General features: G+C 39.2%; 1 protein-coding gene across 5 annotated transcripts in view; it reads left to right on the top strand.

The window, feature by feature from the left end:
- tmem94 (transmembrane protein 94) overlaps positions 1-22,485 on the top strand; it is a 39,787-nt gene extending 17,302 nt beyond the window's left edge. For 3 of the 5 annotated variants that reach the window (XM_084938457.1, XM_084938454.1, XM_084938455.1), the window contains 21 exons: positions 986-1,093; positions 2,994-3,167; positions 3,277-3,498; positions 3,812-4,124; positions 5,171-5,344; positions 5,542-5,644; positions 5,755-5,963; positions 6,299-6,480; positions 6,892-7,024; positions 8,862-8,977; positions 9,089-9,188; positions 9,312-9,420; positions 10,067-10,256; positions 10,348-10,425; positions 10,533-10,618; positions 10,713-10,794; positions 11,692-11,861; positions 12,008-12,102; positions 13,520-13,613; positions 17,280-17,450; positions 18,243-22,485. In XM_084938457.1, coding sequence (XP_084794583.1) covers positions 986-1,093; positions 2,994-3,167; positions 3,277-3,498; positions 3,812-4,124; positions 5,171-5,344; positions 5,542-5,644; positions 5,755-5,963; positions 6,299-6,480; positions 6,892-7,024; positions 8,862-8,977; positions 9,089-9,188; positions 9,312-9,420; positions 10,067-10,256; positions 10,348-10,425; positions 10,533-10,618; positions 10,713-10,794; positions 11,692-11,861; positions 12,008-12,102; positions 13,520-13,613; positions 17,280-17,450; positions 18,243-18,315 — 2,982 coding nt within the window. In that variant the 3' untranslated portion in view covers positions 18,316-22,485. The remainder of the gene's footprint in view (positions 1-985; positions 1,094-2,993; positions 3,168-3,276; positions 3,499-3,811; positions 4,125-5,170; positions 5,345-5,541; positions 5,645-5,754; positions 5,964-6,298; positions 6,481-6,891; positions 7,025-8,861; positions 8,978-9,088; positions 9,189-9,311; positions 9,421-10,066; positions 10,257-10,347; positions 10,426-10,532; positions 10,619-10,712; positions 10,795-11,691; positions 11,862-12,007; positions 12,103-13,519; positions 13,614-17,279; positions 17,451-18,242) is intronic. The other 2 variants (XM_084938458.1, XM_084938456.1) reach the window with 1 other exon arrangement.
- The last annotated feature ends 1,668 nt before the right edge of the window (positions 22,486-24,153 follow it).

Raw genomic sequence — 24,153 nt, 5'->3', positions numbered from 1 at the left:
TGTACATAGCTCTTGCTACTTTTCCACCTTCCCCTCTCACCCTCAGTCCCACTTACATCTGAATGTCTTACATAGACATTAGATTCTGTGTCCTTTTTGTTTGCTTTTTGCTTTCATCCAAATACTTGACTTTGCTTTCTGTTTGTAAATGCTGTACATGTGATTTCCAACTCTTTGAATGGTTTTGTTTGGACATTATTAGTCAACACAATTTGACCAAGCAACTCTTCATGTGATTTTACACTCAGATGCCTCCCGTTATAAGATAAGATAAGATAACCTTTATTAGTCCCACACGTGGGAAATTTGTTTTGTCATCGAATAGTAGTTTTATCATCGAATAGTTACCTTCAATAATCTATCCCGTGTGTTTAAGATTATGTGTTCATGTCCATGGTTACTACTTCTGTTCCCACCACCTTACACAGCTTCTAACCAAACTCAGTCATTGTCTTCTGTTATAACTGGACAGTAACAGCTGCCACCAGTCTGTCTTTTTCCAAACATTTAGTATTTGGCGTTTGAATCAGAGAAAATGATAGAAAGTGTTGAGGATAAGAGAGGCACTGACTCTTTGTTCGACCTTTCACCTCTGCTTTTTTGCTTATACTGCATGACTGGAAATTAGGTTTCCTCTCCTTGTGTCCTCTCCTTATCAACAGTGAACCATGAAAATATTTTCCACCTAATTTCATGAAATAAAGTTTGACTTTGTGTTTGGAAGACATGCTAGCCAGTGAGCTGCAGTCTCTATTTATGCATAGAGAAAAGGCAGGTCTGTTATGTATTTTTTACTGGATACAGGCACCCTAGTCAGGAGTCGAACACCCGACCTGAGGTCCAAAGGCGATTGGTGTTCCTACATGTATATTGCCCCTCCTCATAAGACTCATACATTTTAGTCATAAAGCATTTAGGTTTTTGATATCTAGTATTAAGTAGTTCTCTTGATAACTGTGTGTCTGTGTGTGTGTTTTCACTTAAGCAGGAGATGCTCCGATGTGTATGGAGACACCTGGTTGCTGTCCTGAAGGGAAAATCTCAGACACTCTGCTGTACTTCCAGCCTTTTACATACACTGGGATCTGTCACAGTGAGTATTATAGGCCATTAGACAAATACATCTAGGTAAAAAAAATGCTACCCAAAATGCATTTCATGTTGCGTCTAGATTAAATTAAAAATAGAATAAAATTATATGCAGCTCTGTTCTGTAAGCTTTTGATATATGATCATAGAACAGAACACCTAATCTGTGCTGGCTAACCTCATATCAAATTTCTATGTAAACTTAGGGTATTTTCATACCTGCAGTATTAAGTCCATTTAAATCAAACTCGGGTTAGTTTTCCTGCTTGATGCAGTTCATTTGTGCAGATCTGAACACAGTAACTGCTCTCGGGTGTGGACAAAAACAACCGCACAGAGGCTACCTCTTCCAAAGGCTTCCAAATGAACCCCAAAGCGGTTCCTTTATGGTGTGAACGTGATATGACCTCGATCCGAACCAATTGCCACATGAAGTTTGAGCTAAAAAAACTTCCCATGCGCACGTATGTTTTGTATTCTGGGATACGGCAGCGTACTAGAGATGTGCAAGGGTCTGGTCAAATGAGACCAAAATTAAACTCTTTGATAATGTGCACCATGTTTGGAGGTCAAAAGTCGCTGCATATCACCCCAAAAACCCCATACCAGCAGAGAAGTTTACAGATGGGAAAAGACTCAGTTGGTTTCAGAGAAACAAAATAAACTGCTAGAATGGCCCATCAGTTACCTGACCCGAATCCAAGTAAACATGTATGAAGTAAAGCTCAGAGTTGATAGAAGAGAGCCTTCAGGATTTGAAGAACGTTTGTATGGAAGAATGGGTCAAAACACAGCCGAGCAACCTTTATCCATACAGGGGGTGTCATCGCCAACAAAGGCTTTTGTATAAAATGTTAAATGCATTTCAGTAAGTCTGTTCAATACTTTTCCCTGTGTCATTTCTCATTCTTACACATAATTTAAGGAAACCTATGTTTTGATTTCTGTCCATGTTTGGATTGGATGGGTTGTTACTGACATCTGGTGAGAATTTCATGTCAATAGCACCTTTAGAAATATATTAGAACATATACTTTGCAAATTGGTGACGGCATCAGATTGATACCAAAATTTGAAGCACCACTCCGAGCTGCCATAAAGGTGGAAATAAAGTACATTGACATAATAGACATGCACAATAATTATAGATTCACCCTGAACATCCACCTTTCTTGATTGGGAAGAAATTGTCTTTCAAACTTTTTCTTCTTTTTCAGTCCTTGTACCTGACCATTTTCAGAGGAATATTTTTGTTTGTTTGTTTTTTGCCAATTAACACTGACCTATGAATCATTCCAGCATAAAAAACCACCTAATGCAAGGGATGAACCAGTGTTGTCTCTCTACATAATGAACAGTGCAGCAAAGAACAGATTCTAAATGATATCTTTTGGATACAATAATTACAGTTATTGCTTCCAAGGATGGCACAACCAGTTATTATTAAGTTAAGACCAATTACTAGGTAGGTTTGGATAGCTTTTTTCCCTTAATAACTTAGGTTATCTTTGCCGAATACATTTAAACTTGGTTGATGATCTGAAACATGTAAGTGTGATAAAATTGCAAAAACCAATACAAAATCATGAATGGGCAAAATACTTTCTCACAGCACTGTTAAAATATTTTTGAGGAGGTGGACCTTATGCAGTTTCAAATTGTACGTATTTAGGCACATGGGTACGACTCCTATACTACAGTGTGTGTGTGTAACTCTTCTGTGTGGATATTTGGAACTGTTTTGGAATTCCTAAAGTAGTGACCAAACAATGCTTCCCTGAGCCAGTGCTTTATAGAGATTAAAAAGCCTAGAACTCTTCTTATCACTGATAGCTATTTTCTCAGGAAGCTTTTTGTTCTGTAAGTGTGTGTTTATATAATCTGTACTTTTCTTTTGCGTGTAGGTTCTATGTTGTGTGGACAAGCAGGGTATTCTTTCGTGGCCAAATCCCAGTCCTGAGACCGTGCTGTTCTTCAGTGGACGAGTGGAACCATCACACAACAGTCAAGATGACCTCAGAGACAACATGTCTGTTAACTCATACTGCCAAATGGAGATGGATGATGACAGGGAAGAGGTTTGTTTGTTCTCTTAGGCAAAGCTTTTAGCCCCCCAAAATTAATTTTAGAGTTTAATTAAAAAAACAACAACAATAAAAAACAAGAAAACTTTTTATTGTCTGGTAGGGCCAGGAGGCAGAGGCTCTGCTTTGTCTGCAGAAAGAGCCCCCCCCTCAGCTGGGAGTGGGGCCAGATCCCAGCGAGATGTCGCACGAAACAGCACTCTCATCTGACACTCTCCAGATTCAGCAGCACTGCCAGCCTGTACCCACTTGCACTAAACACCACTCTGGATCGAATGTGAGCTTCAGCCATGACACTGAGGGAGGCGAGGATGCCCAGACACCGGTACAAACTGCAACTGAAGTTTCTAATATAGAGCTCTTTAAAAAAAAAATACATAACATTTTAAAAACAGATGGTGAAAACGTTAGAGTTAGTCCCATTAATACTGAAATTTTGGGCTATCTGAGATGTAAATGTTGTATTAAAATTTGTTTTTGTCAGTTTGAATTTTCACTGCTGCTGCTATGGCCTACATATTTAAGCTAACCAATAAGAAATAACTTAAAATGACAGGGAACTAACCAGCACAGTACAAATAAAGTGTAGGAACTCAGGAAGTTGGTATGTGGCTTCAGGTTTTTTCTCTTATCTCAAGGATTTTTCACTGGGCTGTCCTGAAGTGGAGGCTGATGACTTTGTGTGTGACTACCACCTGGAGATGCTGAGCCTGTCACAAGACCAGCAGAACCCTGCCAGCATCCAGTTTGATGACCAATCCTGGCAGTGCCACCTGCCCTCCCTAAAGCCACTGGGCCTGAATATCATGCTAAACCTCTGCAATGCCAGTGTCACCAAGCAGCTCTGTCGCTTCTCTGACCATCTATCAAACCTGGCTCTGCAGGAGAGCCATGGCACGGTGCTGCCGGTATATGTTCCATGGGGGCTCTGTGAGCTTTCCAGACTTATAGGTGAGCATGTCAGAACTGATTCTTATATAAACTAAACAAGTAATGACTTCCCTGAATCTTTTGGTTATATCCAACAGCCTGTGGGTCGCTATTTAACACAATGTATAAGTTACAGGTTACATGCTGATATAAACCTATTTAACAATGGTTATCCTGTGGCACAGAGGATTTTACAGATCCTCTACGCCCAGCCTATTCAAGCAACGGCCTACGGGCCACATGTGGCCAGAAGCAACCTCTGAGTGGCCCTGTCAATGATCCTGCCAGAAATGCAGAGTAAGACGGGGGGAAAAAAAATTCAAACAGAAATTTCTACAGCATAATGTAGATGGTTAAACGCAACACTCCTAGTAGCCTAGTAATATTCAGACCACAATGCAGGGCATTGTTGTAAACATATTTCTACAAATGAAAAAAGTAGTCTATGATTCAACAGCAACATGCCTTTATCAACCCAACAGGAAAAATGAAAACCACTCATTTAACCCTGCTGTGTCTGACAAGTACAGCCAGGGTTTATTTTTTATTTTACCACTAAATCTAAATGTCGAATCTGTGTGTTTAATTTGTAACGAGTGTGTGGTATGATTTTATGTAGGTAAAGTGCAAAGTGGTCCCAGCAGTAATAGAAGCATTAAGAGCTGTAATGCTGAAACCGGATGAGTGACTCAGGCAGATTCAAGGCACAACATCAGAGCTGAAATCGTGTGCAGAACCCTCAAACTCCCCCACCTCTGGTAGAGGACCCAAGCTTGAGGAACACACATATTACACGGCAGGGGTTAAAAGAGAGATTTTATACAAATAATATATTCTATTATTATATATTCTATGTTCATTACTCGTAATGAACATAGAATATATGTTTTACTTTACTTTACCAAATTAAATTACAAAAAATTAGCTTTCTCAAGACGTTATGTTGTCATACACTGGTGTATAATTTTAAATAAATCACTGCATCCGAATCGATTGAGTGCGATATTAAAATCTATCAGAGAACAATTCAGAACCATTGTTTTCTTCTTTTTGTCTGTGTTTGTCAGGGTTCACCCCTGGTGCGAGAGAGTTGTTTAAACAGGAGAACCACTTGACCCTCTACCAGCTGCCATCTGGAGAGAAGACCAAGGAGTTCACATCCCACCGCCTTCATTACTTCACCAAACGCCAGCCTCCCATCTCTCATCTCATCTCTCTGTTCGTACGAGACTCTTCATCCAGTGAGTCAGCACACTATTATTGTTTTGGGTTTTATGATGCAGTTTTAATAAAATGTTCAGCACCATGTCTTTATTACCTGCACATAATACATGTTCCTGTATATGTTTCTGTCCAATCCTCCCTTTGGCCAAACAGTACCATAAAGAAAGTGTGTTTTGTTGTTTTCTTTCTTGATAATGCTTTTTTGCACTGTTAGATAATGTCCAGATGCTGTCACATGGTTCAGCTGACCTTATCCTGGAGGCCTGCACTGACTTCTGGGATGGAACTGATATCTACCCCCTCTCAGGCTCAGACAGGTCTGTCTTTGGCTTTTTGTTTGTGCTTGAAGTTAACATAGTTACACTTTCCAAATGCACACAGTGAATTTGGAAAGTTTTCATTTCATCCTTTGGTTCCTGTGTCACAGAAAGAAGGTCCTGGACTTCTACCAACGTGCCTGTCTATCAGGTTACTGCTCAGCTTTTGCGTATAAACCCATGCAAGTATCTCTGTCTAGCCAGCTGAATGGGAAATGTATGGAACTGGCTCCTGGTCCCTGTCTGTTTTCTGGACTAGAGTTGCCCTCCACGACTCCCATCAAACACAACTCCTGCAGGAACAGCTGGAGCTCAGATGGTATGGACTGTGACACTGATGAAATGGGTGGTTTTGCATTTGAACAAGACAAAACTGTACAAGAATTAAAGGAAATATGTTGTCACTGCAAAGCTCAATTGCTGTTATCCAAGGTTCAGTAGTTTGACTTGTTTATCAAAGACCATGACTTGGACAGATGCATTTTACTTCCTTGGCAATCACTGCATACAAGTGAGTTAGTAAGTGTTGATTCTACATGTCTTGGAAGTGACTGTAAATTGCAAAATTGTATGGATAAAGACATTTCTCTGACTTTAGACAGATGTTACATTGTTTAGTTACCCTCTCTTTCTTCTTTCCCGTCATGCTCACAGAAGGTATAGGTGAGGGTGTGGAGCGTGACGACTGTGTTCAGGCCCTAAGCGGGCAGATCTTTATGGGAATGGTGTCATCCCAGTTCCAGGCAAGGCTAGACACGGTCCGTCTCATTGATGCCCTCGTCACTGCTTGCATCCGCTTTGTTTACTTTTCCATGGAGGATGAGCTCCGCAGCAAAGTGAGTACAGTCAAGCTCTTAATCATTGCAATTAAAAGCTTACTTATTTAGTTTTAACTTATTTATTTAGTATTTCTATTATCTATAAGTATCTATAAGTTTTTGCTCATTTACATACGTACACACAAATAGGACAAAGGTGGTAACTTATTTAATTACTGCTAATTACTATTCTCCGTCATCTAAAAAGATTTGATGAGGGTCTAACAGCAAATGACATTGTGTGTTTCACTTTAGACAGGTGTGCTCTCACACAAGGTCACAGTTTATGACCTAAAGAAAATTGTCGGATTTGTTTGGAAAAACCTACTAAAATACTGGATACTACTATATAGTAGTGTGTGTATATATAGTCTAGTATACTGCTATAATCTACTATAAATTTGAGACGGCTCCTTTGGATTTGTGCAGGTGTTTGCAGAGAAGATGGGTTTAGAGACAGGCTGGAACTGTCATATCTCTCTGACACCAAACGGAGACGGTCCCTGTGATGGAGCTCCATCAAGCCCCAGTCATGGCTCCCTGCATGAGGATTTGAACCAAGGTACCTGTGTTTCTGACAAGTTTAGTTAATATTCGTGTTATTAGTAATGGGAACAATTTTAAAGGCTGATTATATATTTAGTCATTAATAGTGTAGCAGCTATCAATTATTTTAGTAATCAAGTAAACTGTTGATTAATCGAATAGGAAGTACTTCTGTCTTATTTACAATAAATATTCAAAAGGGAAAAAAACATGGCTCTTTCAAAAGTTGGAATAATTAGAAATCTCCAAATATCCACCAAATATTTTAATTTAATTAACTCATTTAAAATCTGTTCTGGAAAATGATTGGGAGTGGGTTGGCTGTCAAGAATGGGCTCAAGATAACAGTTGACGCTACCTCCAATTGCAATGTTGGAATTAGATGGAGGAATAATATCAAAACTCAAAAAAAAAAAGAGTATCAACATTAGGAGCATAAATAATTAGAAAAGCATTTGGTAGAGTAACCAAAAGTATCTATGATATGGATCAGCCTTTGTGGCTTCCACTCTAAAGAGAATATTTGTACAAATGAGGATTGTCACACCTCTAGATTTATAAGTAAATGGAGCCTGAAAAACCCGAGAAACCTAATTTGCTCTCAACCTGTGCTACTCAGCTGCACTAGCATGCGTTTCTTTGAGGAAGATAATTTCTTCTTCCAAAAATTTAAGGTGTGAAAGGACATGACCCCTCTTAACCACGTGTCCAAGACCTTTTACGTTCCAATTAACCAATGTGAGGTCTCTCATGTCGCTAGAAACAGAATTATTAGGTACTGACGTAACAGGATACAACAACATAATATCCACCCAGAACGAGGTAATGCAAAAAAGCAACTAATATCTAAATGTACAACCACATCTGAAAGAACACAATTACCCAAACTGTCAAACATTTCATGAAGGTAGATCAAGAGCTGTGCACTTCCGCTCTGCTCTCTCTTCACCGTGATGCACCAGTACAGTGTCTGCATCACTGCAGCTAAAGCACTAGTCTGTCTGTTAATCTCCTGCTCCCCTCTTTCCTCACTCGTGAACAAGACCCTGAGATAATTAAACTTCTCTACCTAGGTCAGCAACTCGTCCCTGACCCAGAGTGGGTCCTCCACCCTTTTCTGGCTGAGAACCATGAGGTGCTACTTTTAATTCTCAGTGCTTCACACTCTGCCGCATACACACTAAATGTCCACTCCCCAACTCAGTGGGAGGAAAAACAGCTGGCAATGCGTGTTTTCCTATGAGGTAAAGCAATTTATGGCAGCCCAGCCGTATCTCTGTTATATCTTTAAAACCACTTACAGTTGCAGTCTCCTCTCTCGAAGTATTGGGTTCCTTCTCAGCAAAAAATCAGTTTAGTACTGTATACCAGCGGTCCCCAACCCCCGGGTCTCGAACCGGTACCGGTCCGTGAGTCGTTTGGTACCGGGCCGCGAGAGTTGAGGCTCAGGTGTGAAATGTCTGGTTTTCAGGGTTTTTATCGGTTTCCAGCGTTATTTTGTTATCGTTTTTATCGTTAACTCGGTCTTCCTGGGTCTTTTCACGTGTGTTATGAATAAATCTTCTTTTTTTCGGTACCGGTACTAGTTTTATTTTGTTGTATTTATCCGCGACACCTTAAAGGCCGGTCCGTGAAAATATTGTCGGGCATAAACTGGTCCGTGGCGCAAAAAAGGTTGGAGACCGCTGCTGTATACAACATACTGTATGCAATATACTGTGTATCTTAAGAGTGTATGAGTAAATGTACAAATCTGGTACTTTTGGTGTTTTTCGTTGTTTTTGGTTTTTTTTCAGTAATGCTTCTTAATAAGTGTAGAGGAAGCCATACTATATTTTTTTTATGTAACACAGATTCTCGGGATGAAGCAGAAGGTCCCCTGCTACCAGAAGAGGAAGCCCACTCTGACCTGGCCAGTTTCCAGCCCACAGATAGCGATGTCCCCAGCTTCCTGGAGGACTGTAACAGGGTAATTTGCTCTTAATCAAAACCAGTGAAACTACTGTTCTAGCCCACAGAGGCAAAAGCAAAGTCTGCTCAGTCTTGTGTTTTATGTATTGCTTCCATATATTTTGTAAAGGCCAAGTTACCTCGTGGGATCCACCAGGTTCGTCCTCATTTGAAGAACATTGATAATGTGCCTCTTTTGGTGCCACTCTTCACAGACTGTACGCCTGAAAGTAAGTCTTATCTTTGGGTACCATATTGTGTACAAGATGTCCAGTACATTACTACTTAGTATTCTGAGTAAAGTTTAACAAAAGTGAACCAACGATCCACATGCCTGTATCACGTTCTTTCAGCCATGTGTGAGATGATCACGATCATGCAGGAAAACAGGGAGGTTACGTGCTGTCTGGGGAGCGCTGGCAATTTCCGCAATAGCCGCCTGTTCCTTCAGAGTGACTTAAGGTACGCTAATAATAAAATATATGAATATGCACAATCATAACATAGAATCAACTGCCTCTGCAGTAGGTTGTCACAACTCTGTCACTGACTGCAGTTGGCTACAGTAATTCTTTTTCTAATATGGGGCTAACTGAGGCTGCAAAGCAGAACAAGGACTACCAAAGAGATAATAAATCATTTGGAATATTTGCAGATTAATTCAAAAACACTTTCATGCCACAGTGTATCCTGTATACTGCACCTGGCCAAACTAGAATAAAACAGGTCTCCTTTAAGCAAGTGACTTATAGTTTTAGAAATCCAATGCAAAGTTGGGAGAATGAATGGACAAGTCTCTTAATCAGACTCCAACTGCAGTGTGCTGGAGATGATGGTTTACTCATCAGCAAAAAAATGAGCTTGTAATTGCTTCAGTACTCTGTTTCTTTGAATTGTCCAGTCAAAGCTGAGACTTAATTTTGTTTATTTATGCAATATTAAACATTTCTAAAACATATATTGTTACAGTGTGATTATGCTTTACTGATTGTTGATGTTAAAATAATGTACATTAACACTAAAGGGTGTTGAATGCATCCAACTACTGTTCACCCTATCCTGCACAAATTGCCATACAATCACGCCACCTGACCTCTCTGTTTTACAGCATTGCTTTGGACCCTTTGTATCCATCTCAGTGTTTGTGGGAGACGTTTGGCTATGCCACTGGGGGAGGATTTAATGGAGAGGTTGAAGGACTGTCTCCATTGAGGCTGTCTGGACAGCTCAACAGCATGGGCTGTTCTGTTACCTTCCACCAAGGAGAGAGTGTGAGCATGGTCAAACTCATAGAACAGGTTAGATGCACACAGGCCCTTGTGTACCCGATAAGTCTAAGAGTAATGTTACATTTATAAATGTATCTACCTTTGGCTGAATGTGTTGCAGGCACGACACACAACCTATGGCATTCGCAAGTGCTTCCTCTTTCTGCTGCAGTGTCAACTCAGTCTGGTTATCATCCAGGTGAGAAGGGAAGATTCATAAATTCTGAAGATGTGCCTGTTTACACTGCATTAAACATCTTCCTATTTCTGTGTAATTTACTACATGATGTGCTTCTGGTGTTACAGTTCTTAGCCTGTTTAGCTCAACTTCCTCCTCCCATGAACACCACTGACATCCTCTGGGTGTCATGCTTCAGCTGCCCTCTGCTAAGGTACATACATACTGTAAATATCTAGAAACTAATAATTCATAGTTATTTTGTTGTTTCGTGAAGAAACTGTTTCTAATTTGTTCTCTGTTGGCAGTGTGTCACTTTTGGGAAAGCCACCTGATAGTACAGTTATGACAGTTGCCACAGGGAAGAACCTGGACGCAATCCCAAAGAAGGTAGTATCAAGTATGAGAAATAGAGTATACTCATGTAATATTATTCAGGTTTTTATTGTTCACACAGTGTATATATTTCCTGTATCCACTCAAATGAATGCTTAATAAAATCTACTTAAAGAAACTCTGCTCAACCTCAGAGAAAGAATTAATTATAGACACGACCATAACAGTTACAACTGGCAAATTACAAGACATACACAAAAATGTCCTGCACTGTAATGGTGGACTATTTCGTCTACCGTTTACCTCAGCATCAGTCATATGACAACAAAGTTGCAGCTACTATTGCAAAATACATGTTGCATAGCTTGGTTTTTATTTTTTATTTTATTAGTCCTTTATTTATCCAGGTAAAAAAATCTCATTGAGATTAAAAATCTCATTTCCAAGAGAAACCTGGCATCATGGCAACAAAAGTCAAAATACATGTACCACGCAAGTACATAACATTTAAAACAAATACAATATCCCATACGAACATGTTAAAAATATACAATAACAGATCAATTAAGAGTGACATTAAAAAAACAATCACACTGAGTAAAAGAGTTACAACAGCTAGTAATAACTAGCCATTCTATATTTTGCGGTATTACTGAAGAAAGTGGTTATAAATCTTTGTTTTGTTCAGTCATTTGACTTTAGAATTTATGGGTAAGTTCATATGAAGGATCACATTAACTATTGAAGTAATTTGGCAGGCTAGGCTAGTATTTGCTGTCTTACTAGCAATAACTTTGGCAAGCAAGATACAATTAGCCATACGTGAATCTGATGGCTGTTTTGTAACATTAGCTGATAAAGTGATTTGAAAAGGAACAGCTACATTACCAGATCAGCTACTGAAATCTTGGATGAATTTGTGTATGTCTGTTTGCCAACCTCTTTAACCAGACTCAGAACTACTTCCTTGGCTGTTTCCTGTTGAAGTTTGGCCTGACTATGTGTGCCTACCTGTTGGCCTTTGGGTTTAGCCTACAAGCGGTCTGCCTGAGCAGTTTGTCACACTGCAACCTGAACTCCTCAGACAACACCACTGCCTCCTGTAATATATTTGCAAAGAGGTAGGAGTAACAATAACCTGCAACAGTCCATATCTGTTCCACTCATAGACTTAATGCTAAAATTAATTACAATGCAGTTAGATTAGCAATAATGAAGAACAAGTAAGCAACATGTTAAAAACAAATATATTTCCATATATCTGCAGCGTTTCACCTAGTGCACCTCAGTGGTTCTTTGAACTGTCTAACGGTCTGCTGATGACGCAGAAGATCATGGCAGGTTTTCTTGTCTTGCACACAGGTAAGAGCGCCTTCATAGATATGTACAAGTGTCCTTTAGATTTTTATGATGTCTTAAAGCAGTTTGTGAGCTCTATGACAACGGCAGTCAGGATCTTAGAGTATTCCACTGGAGCGCGTCTTTAGTAAATGAAAACCCCTTTCCTCCCTCTGTTCAATTTGCGGGACCATAAAACAATTTTTATTCTGTTCTCGGAGCTTAGGTTTGCCCAAATCATCTGAAACTGCTTTTTTTTTTCTCTTTTTTTTTACCCACACTGTGCTCTGCAGGGATAGGGCTTCCCTCCGTCTTCTTGCCTTCAACATTTCAAATGTTAATAACTAAAGACAGGTTGGTGTAGACTCACAGCTTAGGAATGAACAAAATGGATACAGCATACATAAATGAAAAAAATTTTGGCAGCGGCTGTGTTTTATGCAGTGTTGGGGAGTAACGGAATACATGTACCACCGTTACGCATTTAAAATACAAAATATGAGTAACTGTATTCCGTTACATTTACTGTTTAAAAGGGTGGTACTCAGAATACAAGCATTAAGAGGCTCTAATGCCTGTGTCTCAATCTCACGGCCCATGTCACCTCTACTCATGTCACCTCTACTCATGTCACCTCTACTTGCGGACGTCTACTAATGACGTGAAGAATTTTTTTTTTTTTTTTTATTATTATTATTCATGTAGTTCTAAAGCATGATAATATATTAAGTAATCCAAAGTATTCAGAATACGTTACTCTCATTGAGTAACGTAACGGAATATGTTACAAAATACACTTTGGGGCATGTATTCTGTAATCTGTAGTGGAATACATTTTAAAATGTAACCTTCCCAACACTGGTTGAATGTATAAGCCACGTGCGAAGTTCACTCTGACGCCTCTGTCTTTCTAAACGGAGGGACAGTAAGTATGTGTGTATATGTAAGTGTGTAAAAACTGCAGATAGATTAACACCAATAGTATTTTGTCTATATCCGCAATTGTAGAAATTAATCTCATGTAAACAATAACGTGACGTCACGTCAAAAGAGGCTCACACCTCTGACGTTGCATGACTAAATCTCAGTTTTCCTCGTCCACACAAACGCAAAAACTGAGTGTTTGAAAACCTCCACCCTGGCAGGAGTTTTTAGAAATCTTAGTTTTCAGTGATCAAAAACGCCGTACACATGTGGACGAAAGGTGCAAACGCATAGAAAATCCTGCGTCTTCAAAAATACCCATGTACATGTGGATGTGGCCTTATACATAGGGCCCCATTTTCAGAGAGGTAGCTTGAAAAAAAAAAAATGAACATTTTGAACACAGATTGTTTTGATAATCACGAGATGATCAGTAAAACTCCCATGTTAAAGATGAGTGATTGTGTTTTCTTTTTTAAAATCGAACTTCTCTTATTGTTGTTCTGTCATTTACCAGTGGTAATCTCCCTGAGCTATGTCCATCGCTCGCAGCCTTTATGGAAAAAGAGCCCATTCAGCAATACCTGGTGGTGTGTCACTGTACCTGTGGTGTAAGTAATTATGTTCTTTAGATAATGTTAAAGCCCAGTGTTTAGCAACATCTTTGCAAACATCAAGGACTAAGATTAACGCTGGTTTTATAATTGATTTCAGCAGTCCTGTTTTGAGTGATCAGTAAGACTAGAAAATTGCAGTGTATAAACACCAGTACATTTAGCTTTAGATACTGTACTTACAACAGGGTTAAAATGAACAGATTGGTGCTGGAGTTCATGTGTTTGTCTATTAAAGATGTTATGCAATGAGATTTCAAGACAACTTTCAAAGTGAATGCAATGTTGTGTTGACATACTGCACTCACAGAGCTAGAATCAAACTTTGAACATTGTGGTTATGTTGCTGCAACGTTACCACCTGAGAGAAAACTCAGTACCGTGCAAAAGTCTTGATCCATGCTTCATTTAGATTTTTTGCTATGAAAGTATATGTGCAGCAAAAAGTTTAGACATTTTCTATCTTGGTACGTGTAAAAACCTTGTTACTTTTACAGCATTGGTGTCATATTTGTGACCATTGTCATGCTAAAAAATGAAGCCGTTGCCAATCAGTTGCTTTCCAGGTGGTAGTGGATGGTGGATAAAAATCTAATTGTACATTTCCATGTTCATAACTCCACTGAAGAGCCATGCAGACCTAAACCATTACAGAGTCTTCACCGTGTTTTATAGATGGCTTTTGTTCTTATTCTCCATACAGATAAGAACAAAATTATTACTCCCACTATGAAATTTCAAGTTGATGTCAAAATTTCCCAAGTACTTTTTTTTTTTTTAACAGAAGAAGAGATTTTCAAACGAGCATTTCTAAATACATTAGGTTTCTTTAGAAAGCACAAAATATTTTTATTTGCACATATTGAAAGAATAATTTCAGAAAAAAACCCAAAAATGACTGGGGTCAGTATTATTAGCCCTCTGAAAAATTGACCTTTTCCATTGAGCCGTAGCCCAAACCACTGCTGTGCAATGATGTGCTTTGACTTTAAAATGACCAAAGCTTCGAGTTAAAACTGGGATTTATCTTATTTATACAGTAGAAAAAAGTATCTGAGCTGTCACTTGAGAAAGCATCAGGCCAGAAAGAAATAAAATCAATTTAGATTTTAGAAAAAGACTTATTGATGCCCACAAAGCAGTTGAATATAAAAAGTTGTAACATTTCCAAGTTTGAGGAACATGAGGAAGTGAGCCACCCAGTACAGAGCAAACCTGGCTATGAGAACATACATGCACTTCAAGAAATAGGTTTTACTATACCCTCCAAAAAAGACAAAATTATTACAAAAATTAAATGACAGAAACAAGCCATATTAATAATTAAGTGGGCCCATAAAAGAGGTTAACTAAACAAAATTCTACTCAAAAAAGTACAAAATATCATAATTCAACAAACCGACCTCCCCAAATGAGAGACAGCTCCACTTATATAGTGACTGAATGAACTATTGTATAAATAAAAGGTGAAAACCACAAAGCAATAGCTAAACATAATACAAGAAGAAACCCCATTCTCCCCTGAATCGTCACAACAGATGGTTAAGTCCATTTTGTTGCCTCTGCACTTAAACCAGCTCCAGGTAACAGAGTATTTCAGTTGTGTGGCTGCATGCAGCCATCATACTGGCAGAGGTAGGAAATGTGTCCTTTGGTCAAATGAGACAAAATTCTAGCTCTTTGGCCAAAGACATTGGTTATGTTTGTAGAAAGAAGGGAGATGTGTGCAACCCAAAGCATACTGTCCTCACACCAAACTATGGGGATGCTGCAGCAAGTATGGAAGTGGGAATCTCGTCATGGTCGATGAAATCATGAAGAAAGAGGGAAATGTGAAGATTTTAACAGAAAAACTCATGCAGTCCATAGTAAAAGTGGTTCTGGGTTGTTGCTTTGTCTTCCAACCTGACAAGGAGCCAAATCATATATAACTCGTGGTGAAGAACTACCTCCAGAAGACCAAAGTGATGGTACTGGGGGGAAAAATTCAAGTATTTTCCAAGTACTGTTAAAACATGTGCTTAAAAATTATATTTACATAGTGGGCTAACAATTCTGTCCAGCTGTATATAAGTCCTGATACCCCTGATTTTCAGTCCCGTTCTTGTGCAATTTGGCATACCTCAAGCTCTTCTTGTTTCCCTTTCTTAAGAATGGCTTCTTGATAGCCACACTCCATGGAAGTCATTACTGAGTCGTGGTCAAACAGTAAATGACTGAAGGATCAGATGCATTTCAAAGGAGGACTTTTAGGTCTTCGCTGGATTTTTCCTTCTTATTTCTAAAATTGTGTTTTTTCAGTTTTTATAACATTGTTATCATTGTTATCATTATCCTTCATTGGTTGAGTTGGGTGCCTTTTTATGCCTGCATGAGTCATAGGCCAGTGTTAAAACATTCTTCTGAAAATGATTAGGTACAAGGACTGGACCGAAAATTGAAAAAAAAAAAAGCACCCAATGTCCAAAGAAAAACTTTGAAAGAGCTTAATAATGTCTGTAAAACTATTGCCTATAGATCATTTAAAAATAAAAATTCTGAATTCTTGGAAACAAAATATAAAACAGGTGGGTGGCTCAAGACTTCTGCACAGAACTGTAGTTCTGCTGTTTACCTCAGAGTTGGCAGAATGTAAAATGTAGTCATGACCATAATAAGATCTTGTCTTATGATACTTTATACGTTACAGTAAAATCAGTTGGGATTGCCTTTTGTTTTTGAGTCTTTGTTAGCAATTCTTTATTAGTACCTACTTGGATCGGCTCGTTACAATCAATATACCACGAATGTGCGTGAGGTCTTAATAGCAACGCAGCAGAGTGTCCGGTTACATCATTTGCATGCGACACATGACACCCCAAGGAGTTGATTGTGTTCATCTGTGGACGTTGTGTTTAAACACTAGTTTGCTAGTTTGAGCGGGGAGTCAAGGAGGCCATTTATGTGAAAAGGGAAAGAGCTCCTCTGAATCGAGGAGGGGACATCACCATCATACAATGCTGTGATTGCAACCATTCCCCAACTCTATGAATAGTACTCATGGGCATTGATCAGTGGTCTTTGATCTGTGGTTGTTGATCAGTGGTCTGACCTCACAGCCCATTGGGCTTGTCATTGTGCAAAGGTACTGTTTATAAGGTTGCAGAGACCTGCAGTCATCTGAGACTGAAGAAAATCACTTGAAAACTAAAAACGTCCAGATGAACAGAATTAACTCTTTGGGATTTACTTACCAGGATGATTGAGCATGCATCAAGACAGTAGAGGAGGATATCAGACCGATGCTATTCCCATTCCTCAGTCGGTGCCGTTTTGTCAGACTTGAAGACCACAGTATTATTTGTTGTGTACCCATTTACCTCGTTGTCGTGTTTCAAAAATGGCGGTTTTGATTTTCGATAAGGAGACGCTCTCGTGAATCATCAAGTGACGCCACTGATTAGCCAATCGGTGGCATGCGGTTTGATGTCACATTTTAGTACCTGGTTGGTCCGCTTGAGACTGTGGCCAAGCAGGTACTAAAAAGGTACCTGCTACCAGTCACTACTATCGTCCCATGCACCCTAAAAACCCTTGTTAAGCCATACCAAGCCGACATGAGTAGGTACTAATGGAAAAGGGTATGTATATGTATGCAATCCTCTTGTCTGTACTTTTCACCAGACTGGTCAGCCAAATTGTTCAAGCCACAGTGGATTACCAGTTGTGGTGTGACAAGACTACTGTCCTGTGCTTTAAACTGGCTGACATACCGCTGGAGGCCTGGCTGCTAGTGTCTGTCTCCCTGCTGCTGGTGGTTGTAGTCAATGAAGTGGTGAAGCTACATGAGATACGGTACGAAATAGAAGAAGCTGTTAGAAATACATCAGTAGTGTTGGGGGGGGGGAAGGGATAGTATAAAATAGTTGGAAAACAATTAGAAACAATATGATTCTGATTCACGGTGCACGGGTGGCACGGTGGTTAGCACTTTTGCTGCACAGTAAGAAGGTCCTGAGTTCAATTCCACCATCAGGCCAGGGTCTTTCTGTGTGGAGTTTGCATGTTCTCCCCAGGTACTCTGGCTTTCTCCCACAGTCCAAAGACATGCAGTTAGTGGGGATAGGTTAATTGATCAATCTAAATTGCCCATAGGTGTGAATGTGAGTGCGACTGGTTGTCTGTGTCTCTATGTGTTAGCCTTGCGACAGACTGGCGACCTGTCCAGGGTGTACCTCGCCTCTCGCCCTACGACAGCTGGGAAAGGCGGAAGCGAATGGATGGATGGATGGATGGACAATATGTTCTGTACAAATGTTAGAAACAGAAAGAGGGTAGCATGAACATGTGGTGGTGGAATAATAATAATAATAATAATAATAATAATAATAATAATAATAATAATAGCCATTAATTAATTAAATAATAATAATAATATGATGATGATGATGATGATGATGATGATGATGATGATGATTATTATTATTATTATTATTATTATTATTATTATTATTATTAATTTTTTAGATTTCAGGTCAGTCTTTGTTTTTCTCTTATACTCCTCAGAGCACTGAATTGCTGCTAAATTGTTTTTTTTGTGCGTTTGTTGATTATAAGCTCTGGTTTGTCCTCTGTGTCCTTTCAAAGGGTGCGAGTTCGGTACCAGAAGAGACAGAAGTTGCAGTTTGAAACAAAGCTTGGAATGAACTCTCCGTTCTGAAGTCGGTTGGTGTGGCAATACCAGGAACCAGCTTGGTGCACATGCTGTAGCAGACAATTTAAGCCTAACTGCACTGCGGCCAGGTGGAGCAAAAGTCGAACAGCCATGATGGCAGTTTGACACATTTGTTCGAGCTTCTGGGACCGTTTTTTAACAGTTGATTCGTGACAAAAAAGGCAGGGAAAAGAAAGACTCCAAAGAATCCAATTTAATTACAAACATTTAAATGATGTCAGAAGAGTTTGTTGTCTGAACTCTTGAAAGACATGAAGAATAATTTCTGAAGAAGCTCCTGCTTCATCTTCTTCACATCTGTTCTACATCTGAGAAACGTTTTACATGGGGTCCACTCCAGAAACGTTCTGCTAAATGCTACTTCACTTTCAGAGGATCTTAATGTGACATCCACTGAGACATATTGAATTGTTGCATATCATCTGACTAGCTTTGATGATTTTTTTTTTTTTTTAACAAGTCAAATGGGAACACACCGGGCTGAAAAAAAGGTACCCATGGAGCCCCAAAGTTTGTAATAATTATAAATATAGGCATGAGTACTTTTGAAGAACTTAGTTCTATTTCACTAAATACATAAACAAACAGTCGAATAAACTTTGTTTGTGAAAACATTTGAGGAGGTAAGATGCACACTTGAATGTGTTTTTATTAAAAATGGCTAATTTATTTTGTAAAGGAGGTTTTCCCATTTAGAGTTAAAAAGGAAACTAAAGCATGAAGTGCCACTCAGGTTCTCTCTCATATTTGCTGATGTGCTTGGGTTTATTTACTGCACTAAGTAGTTTGTTAGTTGACAGGAACAGGAACTATTTAGGTTGTTGAGCTTGTAACAGAGAATAAGTCTAGAGTCATGAAGAGCGACATTATGCAATACAACCTGACAATGAGTCATTTTTTTACCCCTGAGACATAAAAGGTTGATGGGGTATTGTCGTCAAGGGGATCAATGTGGACACCCAAGTTTGGGAATGTAATAACTAGAGAATGTAGCAACACAGGATTTATTATTTTTTTTAAATTGATACGTGGGTGTATCTACTAAAAATATCGAATGAGTTTGAATCTCAGTGGCCTTAACCTTAAGGTCACAGGTCAAGTTCCCTGAAAATCTTCAGAATACAATTAGTTGAGAACACGTTCCTCAACAGCCTGCAAGATTTGAATTGTATTTCGCTACACACACACACACACACACACACACACACACACACACACACACACACACACACACACACAGACAGGTGTGTGTGTGTAGCTGTAATGTAATTTTGCATTTGTTTAACAATAATAATAATAATAACTCTGAAAATAAATTTTGCCAGGGGCATGTTAACCCTGTAAGTGATCGAGAGTTAAAATTGTTTTTCAGAAAATGTAAAAATCCCCCCAAAACCTTTGTTTTGAGTTGGAATTGTGTATATATAATATTGTTTTGTTTTTGTTTTTTTTATATGTGTGGGAATAAAGTTGAATTCACATATGGCATGTGCAGGTTGCAAAGTTTGCAATATTCATTGGCTGTCACAGTAGTTGTGATTAAAAACCTCACTTTATTCCATGTGTGTCCTAGGTTTTTGGAATTTTGTAAATATTTGTCATTGTAATAAGTAATATTGACAGATTGTTTCATCCATTTTTTTTCCCTTAAATGTCCATTTTGTCAGAGTAACGCAAAATGTAAGGATTATATTCTCTTGCAGACAATCACATAAATAAAGAAGACATGCAGTTACACTATTGTCCAGTGAAGGGCACAGATCACACACACACCGCCCTGTGGGCGGTATTTATCCTTCAACCTGTGATCATCTCCCCGTCTGCCCATTGTTCTCCTGTTACCACAGGTATCACTGTTGCCTTCACCCTCCTAATCTTATCAATATGTTACTACAGCCTTCTTCCTCTACTTGTCTACCACTACAATTTGTGGTTGGTTAGCTATCACTAGTTTGTTCATCTGTATGTGGAAATCCCACAGGATTTTAGCTCAATCGCAGCATTACTTAAATGAAGAGAGAGAATGATTAGGGAATTCGTTTCAGCTGACCAGCCAGCCTCCTTAGCATTGCTCCCTGAACCTGCTGCCCCACCCATCCTCTCTAAATACCCCACTGCCCGACTTAGGCAAGCGGAGCCATCTGGCCAGTTCTACCTCCCACCCCCCACCCATTTTCCCACAAGCTGGAGAAAGCAGCCACGATTATCTGTGCCCCTGGCTTATGGGCCACCTTTAACTTAAAAGGCTGGAGAGTTAATCCCAGGTGATCCAGGCAATGGCGTCCTTCATACACTGGAGCCAGTGGGACGTGATCCAAACAAAGTGAATGGGCATCTCAGGAAGCCACTGTATTGCCAAGAACTCTTTTTCAACAGTATTGTGCCACCTTTCCCATTCTAACAGGAAAAAGTTAGGGGTGTGCAGCACAGGTTCCCCACAGAGAGCCTTTTTAACCTGCACAAATGCCACCTGGCACTCCTCGATCCACTGTAGCAGATCTTGGACACCTTTTCAGAGAGGTCCGTTAGGGGCTGGTCAGCTCTACAAAGTTCAGAATGAACCAGTGGTAATAACCAGTCAGCCCCAAAACCACCTCATCTCTTTTTTTTTTTCTTTTCTTTTTTATTTATTTTTTGGTCTTGGGACATGTGCAGGCTGTGATGGTTGTCATTTTCTCCATCTGTGGGTGCACCTGCCCGCCTTCCACTGCAATAACACTGTGCGTACACAGTCTGTGTTGCAGGGAACTGATTATTTTACAGTATGATTACACCAACAAACCTGTGCTCTGCTCCAGACAGCTTTACAGCCATCGGGTCTCCTGCTCATCTATCCTTTCCCTCCAGGTCCTGTTGTTACTGAAGTAGGAAGAGCATGATTAAGGAATTATCCCAGCTCCCCTGCCAGCCTTCCCTGGCTTTTATTCCATTCTAAAAGAGGCTGGGGTCATTGAGTCCAAGTGAGAATGTTCCACAACTTCCTTGCCTAAGCTACTGCAAGGAATTGCAGCTGGAAGGTTGTTGGTGCCTGTAGTGGCGGTAATCCCAGAACAGGTGGTGGACACCCAACCTAAAGAGAGCTGTCAGACTGAAGGAGTCTTATCAGGCTTAGCTAGCATGTAGGATAACAAAGGCAGCTGAAAGGTACTGGCATACCAAGCAGAGTGCAGTTCAAGCAGTGGTTGATGCAAAAACTGTGTTATGGGAGGATTTCAGTGAGACCATGGAACAATACTTTCAGACAGCCTCAAAACGATTCTGGCAAACCGTCAGATGACTCAGGAAGTGGTGCTGTACTAATTATATACAGCGGTATATGGTAAATTGACTGGTTTTGATATAGCACTTTTTTTCTACTCTCTGAGCAATCAAAGCTCTTTATACAACATGCCTCATTCACTAATTCATACAAGCCCTTTTTCACTGTAAGTGTTTTCTATCTAATATTTACACACATCCATACTCTTGGGGTTAGTATCTTGCCCAAGGATATTTAGCATGGAGACTGGAGAAGCCAGGGATTGAACCATCTTCTGATTAGGAGATGAGACGGATTTTAAAATTTTTATTCTGAATTTAACAGGGAACTAATGAAGAGAGGCCAGTATGAGCAAAATATGCTCTCTCTTTCTAGTCCCTGTCAGTACTCTTGCTGCAGCATTTTGGATTAACTGAAGGTTTTTCAGGGAGTTTTTAGGACATCCTGATAATAAAGAATTACAGTAGTCCAGACTAGAGATAATAAATGCCTAAAGTAAATTTTCCAGCATCACTCTGAAACAGGATATTTGTCATTTTAAAGATAAAAATGCAAATTTTTAAAAAGGTAGTCCTATATATTTGTGTATTATATGCACTGAGGGACATGTCTTGGTCAAAAAACTAAGATTTCTCATTGATACTGAAGGCCAAGGTAATGCCATCCAGAGTAAGCATCGGTCTAAATACCATATTTCGAAGCTTTTTAGGGCAGAGTACAACATCAGTTTGATCTGAATTTTTTAAAGCAGCTAATTAGAGGTCATCCAGGTCTTTATGTCTTTTAAGATGTTCTTGTATCTGGCTTCAGAATGAACTGCTCGTTGGTTTCCATTTTAGATATTGCAATGTTTTAAAGCTTAAATGCATATCACATGTGTCAATGACACCCCCCCCCCCCCCCCCCCCCAAAAAAAAAAAAATAAAATCTTTGTATGTACGTGCAATTTTGTTTTCCCATTTCCTCTCTCTCTTATTTTATAAAGTATGTCCATGTCAAAATTGTGTTTTCATCTGGCAAGTTAACAGATGTTTAATAAACTTTTGATAAATTTTGTTGTTATTTTTGTTAACTGCCGTGGTTGATTTACTGATTGAATCCAGATTCGGGAGAGACTGAAAAGTGCCCTCCTGCAAGGTGACAGGTGATTATCATCAAATGTTGTTTTCCACATTTGATGACAGGGCAGGACAAATTCAGCAGCGTGAGGATAAGGTGGACCAAGAGGAACCAGCCAAGCACCAGCTGAGAGGTTGAGAGAATGGGGAGAATGGAATCAGAATATCTTTATTGTTGTTGTAACAAGTACAACTAAATTAAGTCCCTGCGGTGTTGCATCCTCTAGTCAAGTTTCTGGTGGAAACATTTAAAACAATTGTTTAATAATTGTTTCCTGTATTTGCAGAGGTATTTTCAACACAAATATAACTGCTGCGTATAGAGAAATAACAAATATGTGGTTAATCACTGAAGTTTATCCTGAAAGAAAGGGTGGTTTCTGTTAGGGAAAAAGGAAAAATAAAGAGAACTGTGGACAGCTTTGATTTATCCATAATGTGTTTAGTGAAATATTTTTTCATCCGAATGGGATTGTGCTAGTTCCAGTGAAAAAAGTATCAAGAGCTGCAAAACGTTGTACATTCATAACCTCAGTGTGTGAGTATTAACACCAAAATGTACTTGAAAACAAATGTCAAACAAATAGTTGTGTCAATATATTTTTTTATGTGAAACACATTGTGGTGTGCTTTTTTTTCTTTTACGAATAACACTGCTACATAATGTGTTTGTTGCATATTACTGCTATAGTTTTTTATATGTGTTATATATTTTGGTGAGTGAGTTCACCTACAGCATTACATAATTTATAAGGATGTTCATATTCCTGTATCATCTCTCTCCTGTTATGCCTACTTACCTGAAAAACATCAGTCTGTTTAAAGCTCTCTTTTCCATCCTAAGAGAAGAATGATATTGCACCAATTTTACACCCAATTAAAAAATATGTATTAGTACAGTTTTACATTTTATCTGAAAAAAAAAAATCACATCTTTTTTGTTTTTTGTAGCTATCACTATAGGCTAATGCCTTTAAATATGACTGACGTTTCCAGGCAATATTCCCTGGAGGTCCTCTGAGGTTCTCCCATAACATCAACAGATTAAACAAGTTCTCTTAAGGTTCTACATAACTTACCTTCAGGAAATAATCCTAGATCGCTCTCCAAATTGTATACGTGGTATTCAGGTAAGGTTCTAGAAAACTAAAGTTTTGCCTGTACCTTTTTCAGTAAAACACCTGGTTTCACTGACAGTACAAAATATGGTCAGCAGTTGTACTTTTTAAATTTTGTTTGAATATTGGAATTGCGACAAATTTTCTCAAATATTAAAACAAATGAATGTATTCAGCACAAGAGTTGACACACAGGTTGTCTGTGATGTCTGTCTGTTGCCACCGGGTGGTGCTGAGGTCTGATTCTGAGGGGAACGCCTCTTCTTCACAGTCACTGGGCTGAGAGAGCTTGCACGCAGCTTGCACAGCGAGAAGTGGGCTTCCGGTT

The sequence above is a fragment of the Perissodus microlepis genome, chromosome 8 (assembly GCF_051167445.1).
Source record: "Perissodus microlepis isolate ML-2025 ecotype Zambia chromosome 8, ASM5116744v1, whole genome shotgun sequence".
NCBI lineage: Eukaryota > Metazoa > Chordata > Actinopteri > Cichliformes > Cichlidae > Perissodus > Perissodus microlepis.
This window is presented reverse-complemented; position numbering and strand designations above follow the sequence as displayed.